General features: G+C 31.4%; 2 protein-coding genes across 2 annotated transcripts; one reads left to right on the plus strand and one right to left on the minus strand.

The window, feature by feature from the left end:
- Window positions 1-687: 687 nt before the first annotated feature.
- Window positions 688-4,773, minus strand: LOC145569279 (protein FAR1-RELATED SEQUENCE 5-like). Its single transcript, XM_081628644.1, has 6 exons — window positions 4,719-4,773; window positions 3,601-4,115; window positions 3,185-3,498; window positions 2,149-2,712; window positions 1,107-1,524; window positions 688-729 (listed from the first exon to the last, which is right to left on the minus strand). Exons 1-6 carry the CDS (start codon window positions 4,771-4,773, stop codon window positions 688-690), a joined length of 1,908 nt encoding a protein of 635 aa, XP_081484770.1.
- Window positions 4,774-7,096: 2,323 nt separating this feature from the next.
- Window positions 7,097-10,174, plus strand: LOC145583749 (patellin-6-like). The gene is made up of 4 exons (XM_081640731.1): window positions 7,097-8,112; window positions 8,207-8,331; window positions 9,036-9,177; window positions 9,718-10,174. The coding sequence occupies exons 1-4, from the start codon at window positions 7,384-7,386 to the stop codon at window positions 9,976-9,978; spliced, it is 1,257 nt and encodes a 418-aa protein (XP_081496857.1). The 5' UTR covers window positions 7,097-7,383; the 3' UTR covers window positions 9,979-10,174.
- The last annotated feature ends 1,842 nt before the right edge of the window (window positions 10,175-12,016 follow it).

Raw genomic sequence — 12,016 nt, forward strand, 5'->3', positions numbered from 1 at the left:
GGGCTGGTCCATATTACTTTCAACTTTCCTATTTTTTTCCTTTTTTAGTAACTTTTTAGTGATAAAATTACCATTTTAACTTTACTTTTTTTTAAACACCCTAAATACAAAACTGATGGGTTTCAAATCGGTGGGTTTCGGGGTTGATGTTTTGGTTTTGGTGGTTCCGGTGTCGGTGGTTTCGAGGGTAATTGGGTTTCTAGGGTCATTGGGTTCGAGGGTCGGTGGGTTTCTGATGGTCGTAGCTGGTGGAATCGATGAGTTGGGGTCGTTGGGTTTTTGGGGTCGGTGGTTAAGTGGTCGTAACTGGGTTGGTGGTGGTGGTGGGTTGGTAGTCATGGCTGGATTGGTGGTGGTTGATTAATTTGGTTGAATTTCTTTTTTTTATTCCTTATTAATACTTAATTTTATACCCTTATCTTTCATTAAACATGCTTAGGAAATTTTGCCAATGGTGATATGTTCACATCGTAGGTGTTTGTCAATGGTAGATTGGTGGGTTGAAATCGGTGGGTTCAAATTGGTGGTTTGTGGATCAATCTATGGGTTGCATACAATTTTTAAAGAATAATTGGACAAAAAAATAATATGATATTATGTTAATAAATTGAAGAATACAAAAAAAATATATAAAAAAATTACACAAATTTTTTTTCATGTACAAGTAAATGTGATTATTTCTATAAATTAAATGTTTGAGGTGGTTGTACTTATAGCATATCCATCAACCTGCAAAAAAAATTTTAAAAAAAATTAGAACATAAACACATTAAAAAAAAGTTAGAACATATTTGATGAAGTTTAGAACATATAATAATTTTAATTTATCACTAATTAGAACATAAGAAAATTAAAAAATGTTTACTTACATATCACTTGACTTTCCCTGGACAATTACGACTATCATGATGACCAAGCTCTCCACATGCTCTACATAATCTTTTCTTCTTTTGACTTTGTTCAATAGCTTTTTCTCTGTCACTCTTCATTCTCTTGTCACTATTTGGAACATGGGTATCATTTGGAACATGGGTATCATTTGGAACATTGGTATCATTTGGAACATGGGTATCATTTGGAACATTGATATCATTTGGAACATTAACCTGATTTGGAACATGAACCCCCGTACCTTTGTTTTTTGAAATTTTAGGAGGTTTGATCAAAACTTCAGAAGGTAAACTAGCTCCAATAAGCATTTCAATGTCTTTAACTTTGCTAGAAAGATTGTTACTTCCATTTGTTGTTTTCTTATGTTCCAAATCTATTCTCATGGCTCGAAGTTTTTTGACAAGATCACTTAGTTCATCTTCATTGTTTTGCACTAAACTCACACAAGCATGAATTTCAGTCCACAAATCATTTAATAGCATCTTCTTATCTACTGCATTAAGACATTCCTCCAACACATTACCCTCTAAATCAAAAATGGGCTTCTTATAAGCCATTGTACACCATCTATTTAGAACATAGGTCTTGGGAATTTTCTCTAACATCCTTGCCTTCCACACCCAAATCATATGCCTACAAGGCACACCATCACGTTCAAATTTTTTACAAAAACACTTGGTATCTAAGGTAGTTGGATCAAAAACAACATCAAAAGTCCTCCTCCTAGATCCTTCCCTTAATTTAAAAATATAAATCTCATTGTCCTTCTTCATCTCCTCAACACCACAATTAAAACATCCAATTTCAAGCTCATATTGAAAATCATAGAAAATTGTTGTTGTAAACAACTCGGAAGCATCTTTTTCTAAAGGAATTGGTGTTTACACTCTGGACGCTTATTCTTCGAATCATTATCCATTTTATTTTGAGTGTGCCTTTGAGCATCCAATGCACATTCAAACCTATAGAAAATATAAATTAACTTTAGAACATAGAAGATAACTTTAGAACATAAAGTGAACTACATTAGAACATATTAAAATAATACACATGAAATAATTATTGTGATCTAAATACTATTAAAACATTAAACTAAAAATTTTCAACATATAAGAAAAAATGTAGAACATAAAAGAGAGTCTAATAAAATAAAAATAAAACTATAAAACATAAATAGAAAAAACTTTAGAGCATTGAAGAAAAACTTTTGAACATAAAAGATTAACTTTAGAACATATTTAGGCATTTACATATTACCTCATGTAGAACTCAATCAAAGTGAGATGGGGATTTGTGAACATAGTGAAAAAATTATTTTCACTTTCTGATCTAGATGTGGTCCTCATGATGCCACCTAAAAATAAATCTCTGAAATACGCTGGAATCCACATATCACGTATGTCGTACATGTTTGCCAACCATCCATGATTGTTCAAATTGAATTCTGAAATAACTTTGTTCCACTTTTCTTCAAATTCTGCCGGCTCAATCTCTAAATGCCAAACACATGCACAAAGCTTTTTCAAAAAATCAGTTTCTTGGGTAATTGCTCGACCTACTTTTTCAGGCACCTTTTTCATAATATGCCACATACAAAACCTGTGTTCTGTAGTTTGAAAAACATTACGAACAGCAAGTTTCATTGCTGGATCTTGATCGGTTATCAAACACACAGGCTCATTATTTCCCATTGCTTTAAGAAAAGTTTTGAAAACCCATTCAAAAGATGATATATCTTCATGAGCTACAAAAGAAGCCGCAAAAGTAACACATTTCTTATGATGATCAACTCCAGTAAATGGACCAAAGATCATATTATATCTGTTACATACACAAATTATATATGCAGAAAATATTAGAACATAAGGGTAAACTTTAGAACATAACGGTAAACTTTAGAACATTAAAAATAAACATAGAGCACAATAATTTATTTTAATTATTAGACTTGTCAATATTATACTTGTTTAAAAACATAACGAATTATCTAAAACTTAAATAATAAACTATAGACATAATGTTTAGAACATTAGAACATGATAGATATTAGTTTAGAAAACAAGACATAAAGTGTAAAACACAAAAGCATAATGTTTATTACATAAAAACATGATATACATATTGTAGAACATAAGGCATATATGTTCAAAACATCAGTATATTTAGAACATAAGGCATATATATATGTTCAGAACATCAGTATATTTAGAACATAAGGAATATATGTTTAGAACATCAAAACATGATAGATAGTAATATAAGAACATAAAAAATTCTACATTTAGAACATCACCTGTTTGTTTGGAATGTGGTATCAAAGGAAACCATATCGCCAAAAAGTGCATAATTTTTTCGACAAATAGGATCAGCCCATAAAGCTCTACAAAGTCTATCATCTTCATCAACATCATAGTAAAAAAAAAATGCAGTCCAAAGCAATTTCTTATTTTGAAAGTTATCCACAAACATTTGGGCATCTGATCCAGCAATATAAGCTTTCAAATCTCTATAAAAGTTTTTGAAATCTTGTTTAGATGCACCAACATTATCATGTGATCCGGCAAATTCTTTCATCATAGTATAAGACCTTACGGGACCAACATTTACCTGTGTACAAAAAAACAAAAAAATGCTACGATTAAGGATCAACTTTAGAACATAATAAATCATAACAATTAAAACAATATTTGACACATAAAAATAAATTACCTTTGAATTATCAACAATCAATTTTTTATGCATAATATGCATATTCCTATTATTCTTTTGAAATTTAGCACAACTTGGAGTATATAAACAATGATTATGTTCTTCTTTGAAATGACTAACAACATACTTTCCACCATCATATCTCATACATATGTGAGTATTGCATCCTACACGAGTGACTAAACGTTTCCTAGTAATACGAACTTTTCCTTTCTCATCAACGGTTTGTTGAGCAATAGGTTTTTTTGTTGCCCTGAAACCTTCCTTATTGCAAACTCCATATTGAAAAGCAATTATATCTTTGTTATTCTTCTTCCTTGAAGTAGTAGATTTCCTAGAAGTAAACCCAGCGGCATTTGCATATGCTTTGTAAAAACTAAGACCCTCTTCGGGATCTTTGAATACCATCCCCAAACGGGGTTTTAACTCCTCGGGAACACTTGGAATCCATTCCTTAGTGGTACCACCCGGGCTAAATGATCCAACAACATCAGGAGTACGATAAATAACGCCAACTGCATTAGAACATAAAAAGTAAAATTTAAAACTAGAAGGTAAACTTTAGAACTTACTATAGAAGTCATAGAATATGAAGAGAAAGATACATAGAAAACTTTAGAACATACAAAAAAATGTTTAGAACATTAAGAATAAACTTTAGAACATAGTGAATTACTTTATAACATACATAATAAAATTTAGAATAAAGTGAAAAAATTTAGAAAATAATGAATTACTTTAGAACATAACCAGAATTAATTTTGAACATTAAACAACTTTTGAACATAATCAACAAATTCACAAAATTACTTTAAAACATGTAAATAAGTAAAGTTTAGAACATGTAAGTAAAGTTTAGAACATGTAAGTAAAGTTTAGAACATGTAAGTAAATTGAAATTAAAGAATTAAAACAAGGGTTTAAACATATTAAATCACATACTTATAACATATTCCTTTAGAATATAGTGAATTACTATATATCATACATAATGAATTACTTTAGAACATAACCAGAAATAATTTAGAACATTAAAACAACTTTTGAACATAATCAACAAGTAAAGTTTAGAACATGTAAGTAAATTGAAATTAAAGTACTAAAACAATGAAAATTACCTGAATGAGTGATAGAGGAAGAAGGAGAATTATCTTCAACATCATCTAAATCCATGAATATGCAAAAACCTAATTATCAAAAATACAAATTGTAGCAAAAAAACAATTTGAAATTAAAATCCAAAAAACTTCAAGCAAATAGGAAAACTCAATCAAATAAAAAAGTCGAAAAAAAAATCTGGAAAAACAATTGAATAAAAAATGAAATCTGGAATTCGAACAAAAAAACTATGGAATTCGAAAATATGGAATTCGAAAAAACTATGGAATTCGAACAAAAAAAATAAAAAAATCATGGAATTCGAACAAAAAAACGAAAATATGGAATTCGAACAAAAAAAATAAAAAAACTATGGAATTCGAACAAAAAAAATCAAAAAAATAGTTCTAAAAAATCGCACAAAAAAAACAAACAAATCTAATGAAAAATCAAATAAAAAATCTGGAAATACATCAAAGCAATCAAGTAATAAAGTTAAATCATAATTTTTTAACAATTGATAAACTTACCAATTCTTGAAGAAGCTCGTTGATGTAGAAGAGAGTGAGGAGAGAGAAAATGCTGAGGAGAGAGAAAGTGCTGAGGAGAGAGAAAGTGTTGAGGTGAGAGAAAGAATAACATAAGATTTAGGGTATTTTATCAAAAGTGTAAAAAAAAATTATAAAGAATTACAGAAATGCCATTACTAATGGAGTATTTTAGATGGTTAGATTAAAACCAATGAACGGCTGAGATGGGTTCTTATATAAGATTGGGTTCTTATATAGAGGAGGGTTCTTACATGAGCCTTCCTCTATATATATATATATATATATATATATATATATATATATATATATATATATATATATATATATATATATATATATATATATATATATATATATATGCCCTTAGGGCTACAAACATCAAATATTTTCTAAAATGGAATCAAGTTGGAAATTCATGACAAAATTATGCATAGATAAGTGTTATTAATGTTAATCTATCATCAATATTTCTTTTTTAGCTTCAGTTTATCATTTTTCTATGAAAAATTGTCAAATATTATGACAATTTTTCATATGTAAAAAGGAGATATTATAATACTTATTTGTAACTCTTACTCTAATAGAATTTAGACGTGTTAGTATTATTTTCTTTTGTAGCTTTGAATCATTTTTTTTAGGGATTTGACCATTACCACTAAGGGCCTGTTCTCTTTGACTGAACTTAGCTGAGCTGAACTGAACTGAACTGAGCTGAGCTGAACTGAACTGAACTGAACTTATTAATTAGTGATTTTTAACTACGGATTAGTGATCTTTGATTATTTATTATTATACATATGTGTATATACAAATATACATATTAAAATATTTAAGAAAAATATACTATTATTATTATTATTGATTATTATTATTATTATTTATTGATTATTATTATTTATTGATTATTATTTATTTATTTATTTATTTATTATTATTATTATTATTTATTGATTATTATTATTATTATTATTATTATTATTATTATTATTATTTATTGATCATTATTATTATTATTATCGTCGTTGTAATAAGTGCTTAAAAGAATGAAATTTTGCTTTATATCATTAGCAATATCATTACACATGAGCTGAATTGAACTGAACTGAACTGAACTTCAACGTATGAGAACAACCCCTAATTGTTACTAATTACTCCTTAAAAATCAAACAAAAATCGTAAGCTATTACATTGTCTACCACACTTCAACAAACCTCTTACCCACACATGTTGAATGCTCAAGTTGCTAGCTTGAACATAAACAAGCTTAACTAAATTAAAGATAGCTTGAGTCATTAGCTCGACCTCTATAAAAACATGAAAAACTTAGATCGAATCAAAGGTATTAACACAATCAAACTTAGTTGTGCTGAAACCATCTCATTACATTCAACAATTACATCTTTTGCATTGCAATAGTCATCTTCATGCCTAACAAAATTGCTTTCGCTTATGTCGCATTCACCTATGGCAACACATTCCTCGTAAATTTAAGGATATTCAATATCTTATAATTTTTTTTTTTTTTTTTTTTTTTTTTTTTTGAGTGAAATGGAACTTTAATTTGAAAACAAACAATGAAGAATTGAAGATATACCATGTATGAAGTCAAATTAGCCATAATCGTAAATCCAAAAATAGTTCTATAAAAAAAGTTAAACCCTTTTCCCAAAATTACTCCTCAACAGCTTCTACTTGTGGTAAATTCAGATTACCCCCCCATGTCACTTCAATTTTGATGTAGCCTAGTTCAAATTTTCAACCTTGATAAACTCAAACAAACTCCCCCACCTTCAACTTTTTTTTCACTTAATTCAAATTAACCCTCAAACCTCACCCCTTCTTTGCCAGCTTTTCCAGTTGAAAAAACAAAACACACTCACCCCCACTTCAATTATTTATCCTCTTCTTTCTCTCTCTTATAACCTTCTTTTTCAGTCTCTCTGTTTTCCCCTGTTTTTTCCTTTCTTTCTTCTGCACTACCAAAAATGCCAAACAAATACCCATAAAATCTCCTTTTCTCACTATCTCTCCTCCATTCCCACATTCCTTCTTTCTCTCTCTAAAAAACCCATAAATTTCTTCCCAAAAATCCCCCCAAAAAAACAGAGTAAAACAGAGCAAAAACAGAGCAAAAATGGAAGCATCTTCACCAAAAACTCAACTACCCATTTCAACCCCATCACCAAACCCACAAAAACTCCCAACGAAAAGAAACTTAATCTCCTCTTTAATGGAAGCAACAACTCTTCGTTCTCCTTCTTTCAAAGAAGACACTTATTTCCTCTCTAATCTCAAATCTTCTGAGAAGAAATCCCTCAATGAGCTCAAATCCAAGCTTTCATCTTCACAATCCAATCAAAACCCATCAATGTGGAACATTCCTCTTCTCGCCGAAGACGAGAAAGCGGATGTTATCCTCCTTAAGTTCCTCCGAGCGAGGGACTTCAAGGTAAACGAAGCGTATTCAATGCTCGAGAAATCTCTGCAATGGCGAAAAGAGTTTAAAGCAGATGGTGTAGTTGAAGAAGAATTAGGGTTCAAGGAATTAGAAGGATTAGTTGCTTATATGCATGGATTTGATAGAGAAGGTCACCCTGTTTGTTACAATGCTTATGGTGTGTTTAAAGATAAAGAAATGTATGAAAGAATTTTTGGGGATGATGAAAAACTTGAGAAATTTTTGAGATGGAGAGTTCAAGTTCTTGAAAGAGGGATTAAATTACTTCATTTTAAACCTGGTGGTGTTAATTCTATTATTCAAGTTACTGATTTAAAAGATATGCCTAAAAGAGAACTTAGGGTTGCTTCTAATCAGATTCTCTCTCTTTTTCAAGATAATTATCCTGAAATGGTTGCGCGCAAGGTAAAGGACAATGATGTAGACGAGATTTGATTTTCCGTGTTTCGGGTTTTTTTTTTGTGTTGTTTCTAACAATTGTGTTTTTTTGTGTGTGTAGATTTTCATCAATGTGCCATGGTATTTTAGCTTGTTGTACTCAATGTTCAGCCCATTTTTAACTCAAAGAACTAAGAGCAAGTTTGTGATTGCTAAGGAAGGCAATGTTGCTGAAACACTCTACAAGTAAGCTTATTAATTAAAATTTTAATTAATTCCCTTGATTTGATTATTAATTTGATATTAAATGCATATTTATTTTTGAGTAAATTATAAAAGTACCCATTTAGGTGTGTTTAATTTTATTTAATGTGTGATACTGTGATTAGAGGGTGTTTGATAGGGTTTTGTGTGGCAAAAAGGACATTTCATCTGAATTTTTGCTTACTTTTTTCATGTTTGCCTGAACTTAAAACTTCTTTGTTTCTTTTCTTTGTCTTTTTTTGATAATATTTGAAAAGGGTAATCTCATTTCCTGTGATCATGTTTCCCTGTGTTTGCTTTCTTGTGTTGTCTTTTTCTCACTTCACTTTTGAATTTTTGAATATGCAATGCAAGTGTACTAAATTATTCTATTGATATTTCTTTAATTTCAAAAAAGAGTATCTTAAATCATTAGTACTGTTGATCTTATCTTTATGTAAAGAATTGTACTATCTACTACCTCCGTTTCGCAATGATGTAAACACTTTAGTTTTACACGCGTGCTAATGATGATAACATCAATATAATATGAAATAGAGGTTGTATAACGATTAAACTTAATACTACCAATGGATAAATATAGTTAGACATGTAGCATTACTCTATACAGTATTAATTTTGGAAATGCTTATAAGTTGTATTCAAGCTAAAGCTAATAATTGGGTTTGATCTACTCATCTATATAGGTTCATAAGGCCAGAGGATGTACCGGTTCAGTATGGGGGACTGAGTCGACCGGGCGATCTCCAGAATGGCCCGGCGAAACCGGCCTCCGAGTTCACTGTCAAAGGGGGTGAAAAGGTTAATATTCAGATTGAGGGCATTGAGGTTAGTTTTCCTCTTTGTCTAGCAAGTATACAGGTTTTTCTGTTTATGATTTGGTGTCCAATGCATTGTTGTGCCTCACAAATTGAGGGAAGCATTAAATAGAAATTAAATTTGCACCAAAAATAAGCTAAACAAATTGTGAGGTGAAAAACATTCGATTGTAAATTAACTACTTTTGATTGTAAATACCTTCAACAAGACCAACAATTCAAATTTTAGGAGCTATTTTAACATGCACAATTGGCATATTGCATTATTGAGTATGATTCAAGGACTAGAATTGTTCTATTCAAAAAAAAAAAAAAAAGGACTAGAATTGTTGGATATTTTGGTGATTTTTTGTCGGAAATTCCTGAAAGGTGGGGTTAATTCTGCTCAAGTTTGAATCAAATTTAGAGCTAACATTAAGGCATGTGAATGAATTTATGAAATCAGATTGACAAAGGATTAATGGTGTGTCCTACTTGTCTTTATGATGCTTAAGATCAATGTCAACAGTTTAGTTATAATGAGACGCATTAATTGTTGGTTTTGTAATAGGCGGGTGCAACAATTACATGGGACTTGGTCGTTGGAGGTTGGGACTTGGAGTATAGCGCGGAGTTCATCCCGAATGCCCAAGATGGCTACACCCTTGCAGTGGAGAAGCCGAAGAAACTCAACCCCTCAGACGATGCCATCCACAACTCGTTCTTGGCAAAAGAGGCCGGGAAACTTGTCTTGTCTGTGGACAACACCACATCACGGAAGAGGAAGGTTGCTGCCTATCGCTATGTCGTCCGCAAATCTACACTAGCCTAGTGTGATCCCTTGTGTAAAATAACCCAAGTGTCCTAGAATATTTAGGTTTTGGTGGAGTTGTTTTGTTTGTTTGAGGTTATTAACTAATAGAAGTACTGCTTATATAAATTAACTAATGTTGTTTTTGTATGGCTATGCCTATGAGAGTATGAATTTATATTAATGCTATAAAGTGGTAGTATTATTATAGTTTTAACTTAGTGTAACTGTATACTAGAGGTGTATTAATCTAGATGCTTGTATTTTCATTTTTGGGGAGTTGATTTTTTGGAAATCGACAATCCTTGGCTTCTAATTGCGTGTCTGGGATCTTGCTTGAGCTTTATGTGTGAAATTGTGAAAATCTCTTTGTTTCAAATTTTCAATCATAGTGCCCACTATTTTTCTTCTAAAAAAAAAGAAAATCATAGTGACCACTATTCAGTATTCATTGTCTGCATTTAGAGCTGTCAAAATCTGACCCGACCCGAAAAACCGACTTGAACCGACAATGATCTATATTAGACCCGTACCCAAAGAATAGGTCAAAACAGTGACATGGAACCTGAACTGAACAAACCCGAAATTAACTGATAACTGAATAGACCTGATACTGTATGACCTGAACCTGAACTTGTAATCAACTTAATATTAACCGAAAACTAATTTGACCCAACTTGAATATGATCCGAACCCGATTAGTACTCGATTTGTTTAGAACCTGAAATCGATTATAACCTAAACAAGACTGGAACCAAGAACTAGTATGATCTAATTGTGGTTTAAACTGTCAAAATTTGTCCACATTCGTGATTTAGGTCCCGTTCTCATTGACTGAACTTGAACTGAGCTGAGCTGAGCTGAACTAAACTGAAATGAATATTATATAAGAGAAGGTATGATCTAATTGTGGTTTAAACTGTCAAAATTTGTCCACATTCGTGATTTAGGGTCTGTTCTCATTGACTGAACATGAACTGAGCTGAGCTGAGCTGAACTAAACTGAACTGAAATGAATATTATATAAGAGAAGGAAATTAGGAGCTGAACTGAATTGAATTGAACTGAACTGAACTGAGTTGAACTAAACTGAACTGAACTGAAAATAAACCTATGAAACCAGGCCCTTAGGTTATCAAACCTTGATTTGACCTGATCTGGCTTAAGGTGTTCTCGTTTTGTTATTGTGTTCCAGTCAACCAAAATTGGCTCATATTTTATATGAGCCTAGAGATGTCAAAACCTAACCATCCGATCTGAAATTGACTCGAAAAACTATCCTTTTCAAATTTTAACTCGCATGGACCCAATAATTTAGCATGACTGAAGTTTAAATTAAACTCGACTCGACTTGACCTGACTTGACTCTACCCAACCTGACTAAAATTTGACCCGGGTCTAAGAATGACCCAACCTAAATTTCATCCGACTGAAATTTACTTGCTGCAAACTTGTTTGTAACTGGACTTGACACAAACCGAACCCAAAACATCACTCGACCCAAAATTGACTTGAATCGAACCCGAATTGCAACCAAATAGATATAAAGCCTGTTATAATCCAAATCAAACTTGACCCAACTCGACCTGAACCCGACTTAAGTATAAATAACCAACATGATCTGACTTGAATTTGACCTAAATCCTGACATGACCCGACATGAACCCGACTTGAATACTCGATTTGACAGCTCTACTGCGTTTGATTATCAATTTACTTCATTTTCTATTAGGTGCATCACTTTTTTTTGAATGGGTGCATCACTTTTTAATAAGACAAAAGCTAACGAATGTCCCGGGGGCGTTTGATAAGCTAGATAAAAGTAGAAAGATTAAATTTAAATGAACATTAATCACACCGATCGACGTGTGAATTTGTCATGCATTCCCAAATTAATACCATTGTAGGAAATATTTTAAATGCTTATCCAATGCTCCGGGGGCGTTCGTTAGCAAGATCCTTTTAATAATAGTTGTGTTAATTTAGATGCGTTATTTTCTATTACTGTATTAAATAATAAGAGTATAAAGGTGGTTTAAGAGTGTTTAGGTTAAGAAAA

The sequence above is a fragment of the Chenopodium album genome, chromosome 2 (assembly GCF_948465745.1).
Source record: "Chenopodium album chromosome 2, dcCheAlbu1.1, whole genome shotgun sequence".
NCBI lineage: Eukaryota > Viridiplantae > Streptophyta > Magnoliopsida > Caryophyllales > Amaranthaceae > Chenopodium > Chenopodium album.